The 19,971-nt window shown below is 40.4% G+C and overlaps 1 protein-coding gene across 14 annotated transcripts in view; it reads right to left on the bottom strand.

Annotated features, from left to right (window-relative positions):
• Positions 1 to 968: 968 nt before the first annotated feature.
• Positions 969 to 19,971, bottom strand: part of st3gal3b (ST3 beta-galactoside alpha-2,3-sialyltransferase 3b) — a 61,988-nt gene continuing 42,985 nt past the window's right edge. For 9 of the 14 annotated variants that reach the window (XM_044133006.1, XM_044133012.1, XM_044133014.1 and 6 more), the window contains 5 exons: positions 19,795 to 19,887; positions 19,635 to 19,694; positions 13,314 to 13,460; positions 7,679 to 7,825; positions 969 to 4,828 (listed from right to left, as the gene is read on the bottom strand). In XM_044133006.1, the coding sequence (XP_043988941.1) occupies positions 4,739 to 4,828; positions 7,679 to 7,825; positions 13,314 to 13,460; positions 19,635 to 19,694; positions 19,795 to 19,887 (537 nt within the window). In that variant the 3' untranslated portion in view covers positions 969 to 4,738. The remainder of the gene's footprint in view (positions 4,829 to 7,678; positions 7,826 to 13,313; positions 13,461 to 19,634; positions 19,695 to 19,794; positions 19,888 to 19,971) is intronic. The other 5 variants (XM_044133015.1, XM_044133017.1, XM_044133019.1 and 2 more) reach the window with 1 other exon arrangement.

Here is a 19,971-nt window from a genome sequence, read left to right as displayed (position 1 = left end):
ATATTGAAGTGAATGTTCTTTTGTAGAAGATTTTTTATCATAATTCATTTGTTTTGATGTATGACCTCTAGTTCATATTTGTTGAGATTTGTAGTTACTTGTATTTTGAATTTGCTCTGACCAGCAAATAAGCTGTTGCTGGCCACAACCCCAACTCAGTGTTTACACTGGTGCTTTATTTACATCTAAATGGCTGCATAGAGATGCTCAGTGGTAGAAGTGTATAAATCTTTGACACCGAGTCAGACCCAGAAGCAGAAAAAGTAGAGTCTCCTGCACAAGGATCAAGGTTTCTGGATGGTAAGTCAACAACTAAACGCTTTTGCCTTTTCCAGCAGCCATTGCACAAACAATGAATGAGCGGAGCTCCCCTTGGGTTGCCAGGTGAGGGGTATATTCACTGATTTGTTATTTTTGGAAACTTTTGACAAGGGTCGTTTTCCAGGTACCAAAAAATCTAACTTATTGCTAGAAAACGACTGGATAATTATGTTTTTTTATGCATTTTTTAGGCACTAGAACTGTTTTGCATTGTTTAACCCTCCAAACAGTCCACAAAAAGTTGAAACTGATGATCTGAAGAAAAAACTCAACTGAAGCTTGAACTTTAGTAGTGGACAATTCTTCCTTGCAAATACAGTCTCTAGACGTGCAAAGTGAGTAGAAACATATTTCAAAAGTCTTACAGCTGGAATTACAGTGAAAGTTGCTTCTGCGCAGTACTGACCAGGTGGGACTGAATACAAAAGAACATCACCCTTTAGATCTTGGTCTCCATTTTGCAACTATGCACTGGTGTACTGGTCAATCACATCAGAACATATGGCTGTTTGTGACTGAAACAAGACAAAATATGAAAAAGTGTTCTAAAATTCCACCCTATTACCTAAAGGTTTCTGACAAAATGTGAATACTTCAAGATATCTGAATAATTTTGCAAAGCATAAATAGAGACAAACATGCCAACATGTGTTTGAACTTTTTTATTGAATTGTTTAAAGCTGTTATACAGAACTGTATAACTGTACAAAAAGAGAAATACTTGATTCATCACTTTCCACTTATGCTGCAATGTTGAAAAATAAGGATTTATAAATATAATGATCAGAAAAAGAAAAAAAAATCAAGCAAATACATTCCACCTCAGAGACAATCCATGAGTAGTTGGGGTACAGTTGAGGGGTGATTCAGATTCAATCCATATAAACTCCTCCATAATTTGATATTGGGAAAAGCTAACTCTAAAGAGGTCAGAGCTTTGCAGACGGTGATGGATGTTTGGTTGGTTTTAAGGAACATGTCGGACTGATCCTAGTCCAATTAGAGCCAATACCCAAGAGCCTGAGGAGACTGCGCTCTGACCTCTGTTCTCATTCCTCCTGCTCCCGTTTCCATCTATAAAAAGGCACAAAACAGAAACCCCGTTTGCAGAGCTTCAATTTGTAACATACGAGCTAAAGACGCCACCAGTTCAACAACAGACCCACTGCAGATATGTTAAGCGCTCCGCCCCATTCAAGCCTGACATACTGAGTCAACTGCGGTCCCTGATGATGGCACTGTGACAGTTCAAAGGTCACCTATGGCTGCACCTTTGTTCTAAACACAGTCCAATCCAGGACCTCCGCCGAACGCCACAGAGTACACACTGACGCATGAAACTGAACAAAATAGCAAGAGCTTAGTGATTGAGAGGAGACAATCTGAAGTGATGTAAACAATGTACCAAATACCAGCTGAAACCTGAAAACAGACAGATTGCTTTATAAAAGCAGCCCTGACATGCCGTGTAAGCTGATTAAAGCATTCAAACAAACAATTGTAGACGTTAAGTGGAAGCAAAAAATGTTTTGACTGCGACAACCTGACAGTTTCTTATAAAATACTGAGGTGACGCAGAACCTGCCAGAATGCACAGATCAGATCAGCACTGAGTCAACTGGAGCTTCATCAACCTCAGACTCCTTCAATTTTTCTCTCTACTGCAGCGGAACACCTGGAACGGACATGGGTTCCATCATAATGCTGCGTCTCCAACAGACCAAAAGTGTCTTCAGGAAGCACAGTCAGGAATCGAGATTCCCCAAACTCAAAGCTGCTCGTATTTGCTTGTAACAGGAAGCAGGTCAACCTGTGACCACAGAAAGGGGATTTAGTAACAAAATAAATAATCAAAATCAATCCATCCATCCATCCATCCATACATCCATTTTCTAACACCCTTGTCCCCAGTGGGGTCAGGAGGGGGGCTGGTGCCTATCTCCAGCTAACGTTCTGGGCGAGAGGCGGGGTTCACCCTGGACAAGTTGCCAGTCTGTCGCAGGCAAAATCAACACAACGACAAAAAAAATATATATAATTATTTTATACAAACCAAAATTTTACCGTTTACTAAAGAACACAAAACTTGTAGCAGTAGGGGAGTCGAAACATGCGTCTTATCGGTGAGCAGAGTGGAGCCCCTTACTGATCTGGTTGGGAACGCTTAGAGCTGATGCAGTAATAAAGATATGAATCAAATCATAATAGATATTGTTACAGTTTCTTCATTAAACAAAGACCTACCTTAGTGTTTAGCCATAACTCTTCAGAATTGGATGCTGATGGCGTCTAACCTTTCAGATAAGTGGCTAAAAGTAGATATGATATATATAGGCTAAATGCTCTGGAGGAGTGACAAAGAACTCTTAAAAATAATGAATCTGCAACAGGAAGGGTCTCCCAATGAGAACAGACTTGTCATCGAGAGTGAGAAATGTTCAGGTTTCTGGTACAATTCAGAGATGATAAGCATGATATGAATTTACTTCAGTTTCCAAACTTCTGTCTTTGAATCACAGACCCTTTGCATGTGATGACACGCTCTTCAGAAAGCGTAACACTTCGCCATGACACATGACAACAACCTACCCACATGGTAACTCCTGTAAAGTTTGTGAAAAAACATAGTTGGTAACCTAATATCACTTACATGTTGCTGGTTTCACTTTAAAAATGATCAGACTGCTGCACACAAGCATAACAAACGGACAAGAAGGAAATCCAAATTTATTGTGATAAGCCTGACTAGAAAAATAAGAAGCACAATTTTTTTTGTTATGCTGGCAAAAAAAAACTTGGGAAAACAATCATAACTCTGTTCAATGCTCCCGTCTCTCACTTTCTATATCCATCATGGCACTTCAACATGATGAGGTGACATAGCTGCAAAGGGTCAAAACTAGGGGTTGCACCAACTAGTTGATTCCTTATTCTGCCGTGTTCCTTTATGTGGCTAGTTGACTAATCCCAATCACGTGACAAAACTGACCCTTTCAAGAAGAAGAAAAATGAGGAACTATGTGAATTTGTCAGATAGTTTGAATTGTATAAAAATACAATCCAAACTCATTTACCACAGAGGTACCGGAATAGGGCCGTCGCATGGTGCTGTGATTAGAGCAGACACCCCGTATGCAGAGGCCACAGACAGCAGCCTCTGTTCCTTGCCACATGTCTTCTGCCTCTTTTGTTTTTTCTTTAAAAAAAAAAATGGTTTCACGCTTAGAAAAATAGTGCGACAACATCTGGAGATGTGGCTCAAGCTGCATTCTGAGGATCTGACGGTCTATCCCTGCTGTTGTCTACATGCTGGTTCATCGTGCAAAAGTCAGAGAGCTGCTGCCCTGAGTCACTGGAAGATCCTGCTGCACATTGGGGGGCAGAAGCAGCAGGTGAGTGCAATAATTTCAACTGTAAATTCATTAGAAACTCTGATTCGTTTATAATAGATTTAACTTATGATGTCTGAACATGGATGTCGGGTGCATGTTGGTACATCCTTTATGTGCCGTTTCTGTCTAAGTGGTCTTTTGTCAATATCTCCTGTGCATATTGACAAACATTCCTGTGGAGGAACTCCTTCTCCTTGGATATGTTGTCTGTAAGCTAATGTGAAGCATTTTCTCTTGTGTTTCTATGATGTCACAGTGATCAGTCGATGTCAACTCAAGTTTTATCGTACCGACATCAGCTTTAACAAATATGAAGTTGTGCAACCCCTAGTTCATACCTCTTACTATGCCTTTCGTGGAGATCCATTCTTATGATTTTGCTGCTTTATGCAGCAGGTGGTGTGATGCCAGTGGGCTTGGAAGGAGTTACACTTGAATACAGAAAAGGATGAATAGATGATGAGTGAATGATTTCATAAGTGAATGAATGGAAGGAGGCGGATGTGATTATGGAGCTACTGCAGCTTGGTAAAAAGCACAGTATAAATCTTTGATATTTACAGAGAATACATTCAGACAAAACGGGAGAGGGGGGGTCTTCTCCCCTTTCCGAGGTACATTTGGCACTGCTAATACTCGACCCATCCCCCACACGTTCAGTTTCACTTCATTCCTTCAGCTGTCCTCTCACTGTTACCATTCCGCTTCAGGTGTGTGATACTTTATAGTGATGGGCCCAGCACAGCAATACTTCAACAGGTGCCAGGCAGATCAAATCATCCTGCAGCCTGTTCTGCCCCCGCTTTGATGAGCAGGGGTCTTTGGTTCTGAAGGCACATGAGTGCATCTTTCAGCAAAACTCTTAGAAACTTCTTTGATAGTTATCTCCTTCTAACCCGGCAGTGACCAGGCCTGGCTTAATGGGGCAGGGGCGGGCGGTCGGTTCTCTGCTCCATGAGTCAATCCAGCTTTCAGTTCGTTGTTCCGACAGAAATGACGGAAGGCGGCTGGAGTTGGGTGTAAACTCAGATACCTTTGGTGAGATCTGTGATAACGTTGGCCTTTACCAGCTTGCGGAGAAACTCCTTCTCCTTGGATATGTTGTGTGTCCAAGACTGCAAGGGGAAAAAGTCAGGAAAGAGATTTTAGGTGGATACAGCATCACAAGTCCAGAAAGAAGGTGACCAAGATCTGGGCAATATTTTAGCAACAAAAAGGGATGTTGAATTGAAAATATTGCTTATTTTGTCAATATTTAGTTTTCAATTAAAATGTGATTAATTATTAAGAATTTTAATAAAGTCCCACCACTACTAAAAACCTGTATAAACAATTTTTCTTCCATGTGAATTACTTATGAAAGGTGGAGCTCGTTTATTTGAATTAGTTGAAAAGGCAACACAAGCTGCTGCACTCTCTCTTTCACATGGCTCCTCGGCTGTATGCTGGAATATAGTCTAAGAAAATCTGCTGTTATCACATCAATGATCAAGCTTAGAGAGAAACCTAGTAGAAGTAAATGTTATTTCACTGATGCAGTGCGGTGATGAGATGTTTTAGCTTTTATTCCAGAATTATTTATTTAGGTATAATCTTTTGGAAAATGAAAAAAATTCTGATATTCTAATAAGGTAAAAGGGCATTGTTTTGAGGATAAATGCTTAGAAAGCAGAAAGGAATGACGGTACAGTGAAGGGTGGTGTAGCTTGATGACAGAACACTGATCTAATCACCTTTTACACTGATACACATCATTTGTTTTGAAACAGCTGGATGAACTGGAAAGTGACTTTGTATCAACTATGAACTGATTCCAGAAGCTTGAGGATCAGACGCAGCGTCACGTACTCCACATGGCGCCCATGTGGTACTGCAGAGTCAAAGCTGAAGTATCTAACATATTCATATCAGCGTTTGATGAAGTAAGTGGGATCCCGATATTTGGGTCAGAAATATCACCCTCTATGACAAACAGTTCCATTCTAAGCAGATGGTTTCACAGCTGCTTGGTTCCTTAGGAGCAAATAATAACCCCACTGAGTGGCTGCAAGTTTTGCTTTTCAGCTTCCAAACAAAGGCGCTCCCATTATTTAGCCTCCTGTGGCAGATGATGACAGTGTTGATGAAGACGACGATAATAAATGCCAAAGGTTCACGGGGAGTTTAGACAAAGGTTATCATCATACTGAGCTCATGGTTTACACTCATCAGCACATGGGTGACATCTCCGATTCCCCTGCATCCCAGTGTAAACACGCAGAGAAACACTGACTGATTGTGTTCAGAGTGATCAAACGACACACAATGTTATAAAGGCTGATGAAAGATCCCTGGAAAATCATTCCATCTGTTGCTCTTTTTCATTTCATTAGAAAAGTGGTATCAGTATCAGTGGTATAGTAATTCAAAGAAATAAAGACATCAGTGAGGAAAAGAAAAAAATATGATAACAGCCTTTTTAGGATTTCTGCTCTGTAAAAGCATCAATCATCAGCATATAAAGCTGGTGAATATAAAGCTTCAAAGTTCCAAACTTATGGCCTGAACAAAGAAATTTAGATGAGCGGCACCGATTGCAATTTTCTGTCCGATCACTGATCTTTAAAAAAATTGATTGGTTGCATACAGGTTTCTCTAACACCAACATCTTTGAAGCATTTTGGGAATTTGTAAAGACAAAACAAAACTGGGCACTTGGTTAAACGACTTCTGAATGATTAGTAAGCACTGGGAGAATAAGGCTAAAAGTTTCCCATCAGCACTATAGGACTAGTTCACAATTTCCAGCAAATATGATCATCTCCATATTATATTATGAAAAATCTTAGATCAACCTTCAACTGATTTCTTATGAAATTGAACACAAATGATCCAACACAAAAGCATCAAGTTTATGAAACATTAACTAGTAGTTTACCTTAATAGCTTTTTGCCCTCAAGATCACCATAAATTTAGACAACACAACACATGGACAGGTTAAGCTGAAATATCCTCTATCTCACAGATTCTTTCAAATTCAGTTCCGTTTATTAATATATCACAAATTCACAATACATCATCTCATTTAGAATAAAAACAAATTCAATCCAGACATATATTCCAACTGATCCTAGATATCAAACAGAGCCTCAAGTTCAATTCATCATTCAGACTGCTAAGAAAGTTGTCCATTTAGGGACTCTGACGGTGCTTTTCCACAGGAGTCCATCCAACTGGTCCATTCCTGGTCTGCAGATCTGCTCATTCATTATTATATTAATTTTATTTAATTTATTAAATTTTTTAAAAATAAAATGTGTGGCTATTGGTTTACATCTGTTGACTGCATTTTTTAAATACAAAAGCATGCACATTGTTTAACTGATTTCTTTTTCTTAACAGATGATCTATTGATCCATCTCTTGTTATACTGTCTTACTTTCCCAACATAGAGACAGTTTTAATAAAACAAGCTAAAAACATTTTTAATATAAGTTACGACTTTAACTACTTTGCTAAAAATGATAAAGAATCAACAAGAATGTTTTATGCTAATGTTAAACATGAATACAGGTTTTATCAGCTTCTAGTTTCTTCATAGAATTATTATTATTTTCACAATAGAATGACTAAATGTGCCAGCAATATTAGTTACATCCATTTAACTTGTTATTAGGTAAAAAATTACAATTTTAAAAACAATGCTTTTTTTTGCAAATGTTTTATATTTTTCTTCATTTTAAAACCTAAAAAATATAAATAAGATGGTGGTTCTTTAGAGATTTATGTTGTCTTTTTCCCAAAGCTCATAAAACATCAGTTGGTCTGAACAGGTTTTATCTATCTGGACTGAGGGATAAAATGGCTCTTTGGATTGGAAAGGTTGCACTCTGTTGAGAAGTAATATGCCTTCCCATTTTTCATGATTTAAATCAAAGAATTCTGTCATGTCCAGAATAAAAATAGTAGTGAAGATGAAACTCACCTCTTTAATGGCAGACATCTTGACGCTCTCATAATAGTGCAGAGGTGCTTGAGGAGAGGTCATGTCGTAGCCAAAGCCAGCCACCGCCACCTCGTCACAGTTATGAAGTGCCATGGTTATAGCAACTGTTCCCAAAGTTGGAATGTTCTGCAGCAAAAACAAAGAAGTGGTTGCAGCACAGGCATAGAGAAAGACACACACCTACACACACACGTTAACATGCAAACTGCATGCCTTCACTAAGGCTGGATAAGTGCAAAAAAATCCCCAGATCAAGATCTGAACTGTCATCAAAAGTTAATCACACGCACCCCTCTCCACTCTGCCCCCTGAGGAATATTTTTATGCAAATTCTACAAACAAACAGGCGGACTAGCCACCACATAACCACATCTGGTTGTAAGCCAGAGCAATTAAGATTTCTTATGTTCAGTTCTAATTATGACATCTAGATAACCGAGATAAAAATGATAAAATTACAACTTTAGTTCAGACTTGTGCATTGAGCCCACAAAGTCTCAGTGTTTCGGAGCGGTATGCCTTTGTTGCTCTGCTGACAGGAAACTGCAGTCAGGCTGTGGCAGGTTTAGTTCCACTCATAACAAAGTGAAAGATTAATAAAAACTTTCTGCTTTCATTTGGACTAAAAATTATTATGACAATGATTTCTGCCTTAATCAAGCAGCCAGACATGCTTCTGTGCCTGCTGTGCACTCCTGGCTTTGTTCTGCTCCACTGCTGCTAACTGAATTTGAGCACTTGGTGATTAACTATTACCTTAAAGATGTGACCCCTGGAGCCCCCACACCCCTACCCTTCCTCACCTTCACCCCCCACCAACACATTGATGTACAAGGTTGAAGTGTGCTTCCTAACCGCCCTGGGCTGTCAGAGATCCTGGCTCTACACATGTTTTGTGTGCATGATTGAGGGAGTGGACATTGGATGAAGGAGGGGGGAAAAACAACAAAAAAACATTGGCCATGGACTAAAACATGCAGGTGGAGGAGAGAGAGTGCAAGGAGGTCCTATTTAAATCATTAACCTGATTTGCAGCCCTCAGGGTTGGTGGAGCTGGACCAACAGCTGGCTAACCTCCTACTGCGTGTTCTAATCGCGATTATTTTACACACACACGCACACACACACGCGCGCGCACACGCACACACACACACGCACACACACACACACACACACACATCAAACACATGCAGAACAAATAGATCTCCTCATTAATTTCCATGTCCATAAACACTTACTACAGGATTTAGAGGAGAAATTGGGAAGTGTTATTGGGGAAAACAAAATGTGCCAGATCACATAAGTCTGAAGCCTGAAGTGTACAATACAGCAAGGCAAACACACAAACATGAAACACAAACTCATTATCTCCTCCTTTCACACACACACACACGCCCGCACACATGCAAGCATAAACCCACATGTTTAACACATGTTGCAGGGTGAAGTTCATGTAGGGGTGTTGTGGTAGCCCCACAGGGCAGAGTTAGGTTGATACACTCCTCATGCTGCCTCTAATTCTCTAACATTATCCCCCTGCAGAGCACACACAAAGTATCTGCAAATGCAACATATGCTACGATTCTATTAGAAAAAGAAATATCATTAAAATTATTTCGGTCAACTCTGAACCCACAATTATTTAGACTAGTATTCATTGAGTTTGGAACCAAATACACTTGCTGCAGTTAGAAGAGAACAGTGCATTTAACATGACATTTTTTCCTGAAACTGCTTGTACAATCTTTCCTCGAAGTACCGTATTTTTTGGACTATAAGCCGCTACTTTTTTTCTATGCTTTGAACCATGCGGCTTATAGCCCGGTGCAGCTTTTCTGTGGATTTTTCTTCAACCGCACGGGGCCTCTACAGCAGGAAGTGAATCACTTTCTGCTTTTGAAAGTCAAAATTGGAAATCAAAGAAGAAAGTGCTGATTTTCCTTTAGAACAAGCACATGCTAGCAGCAGGCACGACAGAGAACTGTTTTCAAACTCAGAACCCCTCATCATGAAAACAATATGAAGAAGTTCATATGATGCTGCTTTTAAGTTGAAGGCTATTGATCTGGCAGTACAGATCGATAGCTGCTGCAAGTAAGCTCAGCGTGAACGAATCCATGGTTCGGCGTTAGGGACGCAGGGCTGCATCCTTGTGAAAAACTAAGAGCAGCGGAGATACCAGCGGCTCATGTATGTACATTTCCAGGTTGTTTTTTTTTTTATTGTGTGGGTGCAGATTATAGTGAGGTGCGCTTTATAGTCCGGAAAATACGGTGGCTGAAAGTGTTACTCAAATGTAAGACATTATTAAAAAAATAAAACTAATAGGTGTCTAACATCTTTTGGGGGAAAAAAACTGGAAATCAATAAAAAATATCAAAGCACTAAACTGCAGAAGAAATAAACACTTTTTTAAATAATCATAACTAACTAAACATCAACTTATTTGACAAATCAAATTCCTTCATAATTTTATCCAAGCTAAATTTATTTTTGTGTATGAAAATATAGATTAAAATCACTTCCTTTATTAGTAAGGATGGCACTAATACTGGCATCAGCCTGTATTAGTGATTTTCTTTAACACCTATTAGTATCAGTATGATAAATAAAACCATTTTATTTTAAAATCTATGAATTTTATTTTAATCTGGTTGTCTTTTTATTCTGGAGGGGAGAAGATTGATCATGTGTTTGTTTGGTGATATGACAGGGTGCAGAGCAGGACTGTGGGGAATTTAACTGAAGCAGAGGTGAAGTCAGCAGTGTGGTTGTTTCTTTAAAGATGGCGAACGGTTACCGATGTGCATATAAAAATAAATATGTATTGGTGAATATTGCTGTTGGCCATAACAGCAAAACTCATATTGGATATTGGCCCAAATTTTCATATTGGTGAATCCATACTTATTAGTCAGTCAGAGGTTACTGTGTTTAATTTCAGGTGGTTGCCCAGATTTGTTGAGTTACAAGGTAAAGCAGATATCATTGAGTAACAAAACTACCATCATGGGTTTTTCCATCAGTGTCTGTGTCTGACTGTTAAGGGTTCATTCACACCAGCCCCGTTTAGTCCATTTTAATCAAACTCCAAGGCAGCACTGCTGAGCGGAATCCAGGGCTCAACACAGGAAGCAACAAGGCACACAAATGGACTGAGCAACATCAGACGCCAATGACTAGGACCCGACGAGGAACAAGGAACACAGGTGGGGTTAAATACACAGGGAGTAATCAAGGAAACAAGACACACCAGGGAGCAATCAAGGGGTAGACAGGACAACACCAAGACTCAGAGACACAGAAAAACTCTAAATAAATACACAGAAAAACACAGAACATAACAGTATCCCCCCTAGACCCCCCAAGGGCGGCCCCAAGACACCCAAAAACAAAAAACACAACAAGGGTGGGCGCTGGACAGGGGGCCAGGGTCCATAACAACAAAAAACAACCCAACAGAGTGGGCGGAGGCACAGGAAGGGCCAAGAGTCCAAAAGCAACAAAAAACAACCCATCCAGCTGAAACGCAGGAGGCGGAATCCACGAGGGAGGTCCGGCGTGTGTCCACGGTGCCGATGGCGGGTCCGGCGGGTGACGTCGGCGCAGGGGCCGGGCCCCTGGAGGCTGGTCCAGAGGTCAACGTTGGCGCAGGGGCAGGGCGTGGGAAGCGGGGACGAGGAATCTCTGGGGGACTTGGAAGAAGCACTAGGAGGAGTAGGGAACGACAACGGAACAATAGGGGGTGACAAAGGGTCACAAGAGGGGGACGAAGAAACATTAGGGAGCTCGGAGGAGGGACTAGGGAGCTCAGAGGGGACTCTAGAAACCTCAGAGTGGATGCTAGAAACCTCAGAGGGGACGCTAGAAACCTCAGAGGGGACGCTAAAAACCTCAGAGGGGACGCTAAAAACCTCAGAGGGGATGCTAGGAAGCGCAGAGGGGACGCTAAAAACCTCAGAGGGGATGCTAGGAAGCGCAGAGGGGACGCTAGAAACCTCAGAGTGGATGCTAGAAACCTCAGAGGGGACGCTAGAAACCTCAGAGGGGACGCTAAAAACCTCAGAGGGGATGCTAGGAAGCGCAGAGGAACTAGGAAGCTCTGAAGGGGCCAATAACCCACTAAATGGGGCCGGTAACCCACTAAATGGGGCCGATAACCCACTAACTGGGGCCGATAACCCACTAACTGGGGCCGATAACCCACTAACTGGGGCAGGAAAACCCACTAACTGGGGCAGGAAAACCCACTAACTGGGGCAGGAAAACCCACTAACTGGGGCAGGAAAACCCACTAACTGGGGCAGGAAAACCCACTAACTGCGCCATCTGTCGGCCTGAAACCCCATCACCATGGTGACAGTGGCTGGAACAGTCTCTGGAACGGGGGCTTGAGGCTTGGGAGAGCCGCCGGCTGAAGCACCGGCTGGAACTGGTTCGGGTGTGCCAGCTGGAACGGGCTCGGGTGCACCGGCTGGTCCCGGAGAACTGGGGCTGGGCTGGCAGAAAGATAGTCCGGCTTGAGAGGCAGAGGGTTGCCTTTAAGCACAGCGATGACTGTCAGGCGTTGCAACTCTGCCAGCCCCAGATGCGGATCTATTCGTCCAGAAAAAGTACCACACGTGTGGACAAATTAAGGCGCTGTAGATCCAGATATGGAGTGAAAATGGTGGTTTTAATGAACAAGATCTTGACCAAAGTAATCCAAATAGTCCAAAATCCAATACAGCACTGCTGAGCAGAATCCAGGGCTCAACGCAGGTAGCAACAAGGCACATAAATGGACTGAGTAGCATCAGACGCCAATGACTTGGACCCGACGAGGAACAAGGAACACAGGTGGGGTTAAATACACAGGGAGTAATCAAGGAAACACACCAGGGAGCAATCAAGGGGTAGACAGGACAACACGGAAACTCAGAGATACAGAAAAGCTCTGAATAAATACACAGAAAAACACAGAACATAACACTCTAGCTCATTTACCTATGAAGTCCGGTTTGTTTTGGGAGGTGTGAATGCGGAATCAAACTCTGACAGGGACTAATAAAAAAACTAAGTGTGGCCTACCTAAAAACCAGGTCTCCATTTGGGTTAAGTGAACTCTGGTGCACTTCCAATGTTTATGTGAACGCCAAGCGGACCGGACACCGCTCCAACAGCAGGAAGCCGACTATAGCACAGGGCATTCTGGGTAAATACAACCAAAACAAACGCATGTCTGTCTAGTGTTAGCAGGAGAAATGGCTCGTGGTCAGACATGGAGTGACGAGGAGGTAAAGGCCTACGTACAAATAAATCTTACAACTGAAATCTGACGCAATACCATTTTTGTTTACATTTCATGAAGGAGGAAATTGCGCTTGTGTTGTTTCCTTTAGCGGTTGTTGGTGCCATTTCATTCCCAACTTTTCCCAACTACCTGGAATGAGTTGACTGATGCTGTTATTGCTCCCCTTCTCCCTTCTTTTGCTAGTTTGATGACTTTTCAAATTATGACAGCACTGAGCATATAGGTTCAGCTCTTGAAAGGGACACAAATACTTCAAGTATCCAATTAAAAGAAGTATTACAATTGTGAAAAGATGTGAATCTGGCACTTTGAGCATCTTACCCCTTTGCCCATTAAACCATTGTTAAATGGCAGGCCTATGAACTGGAATGCAGCCTCCTGGATGAAGTATGGGTTGAGGATCCTCATTTCAGCTGGCTTCCGAGGCACATGCTGCGCTACAGACTTCCAGAAGCCCTCCATACGACTCTTGATTGTGGAAAACGAAACAGGGGAGAATAAGAGAACATTGTACATTAGTCATTTAGAACATCAAGGGTAGACTACTTTTTGTCCCAGCCAGACAAATTAATGGAAACATGACTCAACTGTAGACAGGCGATGAGGTTCACTGACAAAACATGACAGCACACTTACCTGTGTAGAACTGACATAAAACACAGAAGCTAAGCAGGAGCCAAGGCCTTTCTACTATTCATTAAGGAAATGGCTTTCTGGCCTTTAATGGATGTTGTAAGGACGGAGGACACGCAGGGCATCTGTAATTATGAGCTGTCAGAAAACATGTCTAACAGCCTGAGAGGGCTGCCAAAGTCCTGGAGGCTTTAGAAGTTACTAAAATACAGAAACCTCCTTTAAAGTTTTAATAGACTTAGGAAAATGCTCAGGAAAAATGAGTATTTAATGTACTAACATTCTTCTAAAACTATACCTTTTGATGTTGCTCACAAATTTAAATATAACCTGGTATTTGTCATGTCTAAACTGACTGCTAAACATGAACTGATCTCTATCAAGTCACATTAGGATCTTATTCTTCTGAATTAGACTTGGCACTGATTGTAAGAGGAAAAAAAAAGAATGCTTTGCTTCTTGAATATTGTCACGTTCCCAAAATAATGGCCACATCATTTTTATGGCAAAAGTGATTTTTTTTTCCTTTTCTGGGCAAAGTTCGGTGGTGACTTTTGTAGCCAGAAACACTTATAGCAAAAAATTACTTTGACTATTATTTTAGGAAGGTGACAGTTATTGGATCAACTACTTCAGATTGATGATATACAGCTCCACAATTTTTTAATTTGGCCATCAACCTCAATATAATAAATGTTTACAACACTATTGGTACAGTAAAATCTAATACAGCCAATCAATCATATTCAGGCTTTTTCCACATAAAATATTGTAGATTTTGTCACTGAGCAGAAACTTGAAAACCATATTCACCCTGATCTGTTACACATGTCTAAAGAGCGCAGCCAAAACCAAATAGACAAAAAGTCTGTTTGTACCAATTATTGTGTAACAACTCAAAAAGCTTTTTGAGTTCTCAATATGACTAGAAATTCAGCGCACAATGATTGCAGTTTTCTGGCCGATTAGCAATCTTTTAAAATCCTGATCTAATTTTAGTGTTTTTTGTTTGTCATAAAAGTCTCTAAATATAGTCAAAAAGTTATTAAGTTGGCAACAGTGGAAGACTATTGGTGACAGTGCACATGCAGACATGACCTGGTGGGCGGTTCTGTCAGTCAGTCCTCTGTCTCTGCAGAGCCAAAGAGGATATGGATGGATGGATGGATGGATCTATATATATCTACATATGTACCTATACACATATGTACACCAGTACACCCATACACACATGCACATATGTATACATATACATAGGCCTGTCACGATAAACAATAAATCAATTAATTGTACGATAAATTAAAACTATCAATGTCATTTTAATTATCGTCTTTATCGTCTCTTCCGGCCTTTTTCTCTTTCTGCTGATGACACTGAATGAAAAAGGCTCAACTCCGGTGCTCTCCACTGACCCTCCCTTCCTCATTTCGTTAGTGTAATGTCCAGCGCACACTACACGATCTTTGAGCTGTCGGCTGATTGTCAGCCCATTTTCACATGAGCTGACAGAAATCCTAGGTATAACGGTTTGATCGGGTTCCATCGTGCCGTGTGGTGTCCAACAATGGGCACAAAATAATGGCTACAAGTCCAGTTAACTAATTTTAAAACCAGGCATTAATCAATGCTTTACTACAGTCTACCTGCACATGTGGCTCTAGTGTCAATCCTGACTGAATGAAAATCATTATAACCTATTTATGTCACGTTAACGAAGAACAGCTGAAAATTACTGGGTTCATCAACTGCGTAGCAACTTTGATCCAACTCCTCCCCTTGTCATTTTGATATTCTTTGCACGAACTGTAGCTGCGGTCAAGGCAACTGCATCTGAATTATTGTTTTGTTATTTGGTTTAAGGTGGCAGTAGTTAAATTTTATTTAATGTAAAACATTAAGTTTAAATGTGGGTTAGGTTCGATAAAGTGTACATTCAAATGTGGGGCGGACCTTTTATTTCATTCCTGAACCATAGGAGTAACAAACATTAAAGTTGCTTCCACATATCATCTCCAATGTCCGCTGGACTTCGGGTTGCACCGTGTCAGTTGTTTAGGATTTCCCTCTGTAATTTCCCCTCAGAAAGCATGGAAGAGAATCCGCTCTTTCTGATTGGCTACCTGTCACATTCAACAGGCTGCGTTAACGATCCCAGTCGGGGAAAAACCCTGATTTAGATCGGAGCGGCCACAACGATCTACCGTAACACACCACACACTACAGGATGATAGGTTACGAAATCACAAGTGACAATCTTAAAACAATCGACATTCTAAGATTGTTGTCAGGGGAAAATGTAGGTGTGAACTAACATGTAGTGTGAACTATTGCATCAGGTAGTCGATGTGCCCATTTTCTCTATTTAAATCTAATGATTACTGAAGAGCAATATGGTATACAGACTTCATAATCTGCACTCTTTTGGTTGAATGCAGTATTTATTTCCACTTCGGTGTTTTTATTCAAGTACATTTTTGTTAGTGGAGACTGAGAATCCATTTTATATTTGTTTTTTGTTATTTTGTTTATTTTATCAGTTCTAGTGTTTAATGTTCTTTTTAAATAAGTGTATTCATCTTTGGCAGGAAATCACATGCATTATTACGTCATTTCCATCAAATCAGTGTAAAAGGGTCTTCAAACAATATTATTGTTTATCGCAATAATTTTTGAGACAATTAATCGCGCAGCAAAATTTGTTATCATGACAGGCCTACATATACACATATATAAACATGCACACATATATACATGTACACATTGTTACGGCCTTGTGTGTTTTCTTTTTCTTTTCCGTTTCTGTATATCTGCAGCTTTCCAACCACATTGACTCCACTGGGAAATGGATGCAGCCCTCATCCACCTGTGCCACTCCCTGAGGCCTACAGCAGAGCTGATTGGCTCACCAATTATCAGCTCCACCAATCCCTGATGAGGCCTCCCTTTTTAAACCCAAGACTTCCTGGGAGAAGGCGCAGCTGATTCTTTGTTCATACAGCTTGCCACTTTGCTGGGTATTTGCTGACTGCTGTACACAGCATTGTCTTTTTGTGAGCTTTTGTAAATCTTTGTTACCTTTGAAAATGTGGGGGCTTTATATGTAAGGTCATAGTAGCCTACGAGAGTTATGTTGTTTTTTGTTTAACCTTAGGTTTTTGGTCCAGTTTTGTTTGGTTAAGATCTTTGGTTTACAACTCTGGTAGTTTTGTGGCTATTGTTATATTTAGTATTTTTGGTTATAAGACCCTAACTTTTGATTGCAGTTGCTTTTTACCTTTTTATTTTGTTAACCCCAAACTGTTAAACCTTTAACATCTAGGCTTCTTTAATGTTACTTCTCATTCACCCCGCTGACCTAGGTCATAACAACATATACATATATATGTATATATATATATATATATATACATACACAGACGTGTAATTTACCACAGTAGCGGCTGCAATCAGTCTGAAAACATCCATCTTTAAAACAGTGCTATGCTATAGGAAGGAAGGATGACCAACTGCAATGGTCCTGAAAAACTGAAATAGTTTCTCATGTATGTGAAGAAAACGCATTATAGCTTTCTTTCAGTCGGCTCTCTGGCAGTGTACAGCAACAGGTGGGCGACTGCAGCAGTCTGCTCCTCCATACTCCACAGAGCTGGAGGAAATTCCAGACCGACATGTTCTGTGGAACCTCCTTAAGTGACTTTAAACCAGAGGAATGAAACATTTCAGCCATTTATAATCGTAACTTTTTAAAACCTTTTTTATTTTCATACCCGAAACTGGCCAACACATAACCACTAGCATGTGCTTTGGTGATAATTTCATTGGCTCTGCACTTTAACATCTTTTCAAAGATTTTTTTTGTTCTTATTAAATTAAACATAAGTCTAGTTGTCAAATCTGTTGCACTCCAGGGAAAGGAGTTCAGAACAATCGGTACTATGTGATCGTCTTTCCTGATGATGTGGATTCCTAAAGGCAAAAAGCTAATAAAGTGAGAACATGTAAATGGGAATCACCTGTTCAAACAACCGAGCACCCACCGTGCCACCTTTGATACAACACAGTACGTGTGGGTGTGTGTATGGTGGTTAACAGGCAGTAGCAACAAGTCTGCTGACTTTGTGGCTTCACTTTGAATGTGTGCCCAGCTCTGAGCTTTTTGCGAGCTGCAACAGGAACAGCAGCTCATCTTTCCTGTCAACACAGCTTGTGTTTGCCAGGAATCTCTTTAGCTGCACTACTTAAATGTCTGTGCACTGAGTAAAGAGAGTGATGCTGCTTTTTTCCCCTTTATTCTAGGAAGGAAAGAAACTCATGACAACACACACCCAAAAGCTCTACAGAGTAATGACCTAATGTACACAGACAAATATCACAGGGCGGAAATCTTTTTGAAGACTTAAAAGCAAGGGTACAGGTGGTTTTCAGAATTATGGGGATGTTTAGAATGGAATGATTCAATGTTGTTAGAAGGGAGGGAGGTTGTTAAAAAAATAAATACATAAAATAAAAGTAGTGTCATGAGAAATGTTTTGGGGAAAAAAGCTGCAGGACAATTGTTAATTCTCAAATAAAGACACAAACAGGTTTACGGTGACGTAAACATAATTTTGGGAGAGGAAATGTTTCCCCCCAGGGGCGTTTTTAGGGTCTTGAAACATTGGGGCCCAGACCCCTTCTTCCTCCTGTTCCCTCTTAAAAAAAGGCTCTTTCAAGTCTGTGTCTATCCATATTTCAAACTACCATTGTTATATTTTGTTTGTGTGACCATTCTATTAGCTATGCAATATAAAATGTAATTACATATGGGTTATGCTGCCATATTAATTTTTTAAAATCAGCAAAACGTACTCTCAGAGTACTTGCTCAATTTGCATAAGAGATTAGGGGTGCACAGATTTACTGGCCAGCTGATTTATTGGTGCAGATTTTGAGAGATGGGTGATTGGTTGATACTTATATGAGAAGCTGATCTTATCCACTGTTTTCATCTACTACAGCAAAGGTCTAAAAATCACCCACTGTCCTCTTCTGCTCTGCTGTGAGAGAGGTTTTGACTGACTGAACCGCCCATGCACGTTTGCAGCCTGAAGTGACCCAAATTATTTTTTTGCTCTTTTTATGACAGTCTGAACAACTCAGATAGGATTTTTACAAATGTGACCCAAACCACTTGGACATGCATTTTAAATCCAATACATATCCAATCTTTTCAAACGTGACCTGAGTATGTATGGCCATGTCGCATTCATCCGACCTAAACATCACTGATACGCGACAAATGTTTACTATTCTGCGTCCTGATATGTGAAAGCGGGAAAAAAAACAAACATGGCAAACCATAATGAGGATAAGTTGTTAATGGGTTGAACAACTTTGTTAGCATCCGTGTTTACACTTACACAAACACTGAGCATTTCTTTTTTAGACAAAAGTTGCTTTTTAGATAAGTTTATTTTTCCAACTCAGAATTCACAAAGAAAAAATTGGAACTGAGCATTAAAACCAGCAGTGTGAATGTAGCCTAAGTTACAATACAAGGTCCCTCCCCACCCCTCAACATAATTCCAGATGACTGGATAACTTTAGCACATTTACAGTACATATTGACCACTGCCTCAGGAAGCTTCTGTTGACAAATGAGCAGCTGTGTTCTCAAATTGATGCTACGGAATCTCTACAGTGACAAACGGCGCAGGAATAATATTTAATAAACCGGTTGGTGCACATATTGCCACCGAGTGGTCATTTTATGTACCTGTTTGCAGAAATATAGTTCAATTTACCCATTTTCTTCAAGTCTTCTTACCTGTTTATTTTTATCTGTGACATATGTATGACTTACCACTGATAATTCCAGCCAGTTAAACATGTCGTACTCTGAAAGTTTTTTTGTACTCAGTTGATCTGACACTGGTTGAATAGACACTGACAATCTCCTATGATCTTTATAATAACTCCACACACACAGGCAACAGTGTGTTTTTACCTCATCACTCTTCTACTCCTCACCTTTTTCTTGACAATCTTGTACTTTATCCCTTTTTTCATCTTCATCACTATCTTTGTATTCTGAACATAAAAAAAATTTAATTATTGAATTACATATAAAGTAGAAAACAAGTTAATAACCAGAACATAACAGTACACTGCCACTGTCATCTCAGATTACCTGGAAACTTTCTCCCTGCATCCATTTTTTTCCCCACAGCCATATTTTTCCCCTGTCACTTCTAGACATCTGTCTTCCAGTGTGTTCTACTAGCTAAAAAACAAGTACAGAAAAATCAAAATATTGCTCTACATATGACTGAGTGAAAATTCAGCTCAAAAAATTGAGCTGAATGTG

The sequence above is a fragment of the Gambusia affinis genome, linkage group LG12, assembly GCF_019740435.1.
Source record: "Gambusia affinis linkage group LG12, SWU_Gaff_1.0, whole genome shotgun sequence".
Classification (NCBI taxonomy): domain Eukaryota; kingdom Metazoa; phylum Chordata; class Actinopteri; order Cyprinodontiformes; family Poeciliidae; genus Gambusia; species Gambusia affinis.
This window is presented reverse-complemented; position numbering and strand designations above follow the sequence as displayed.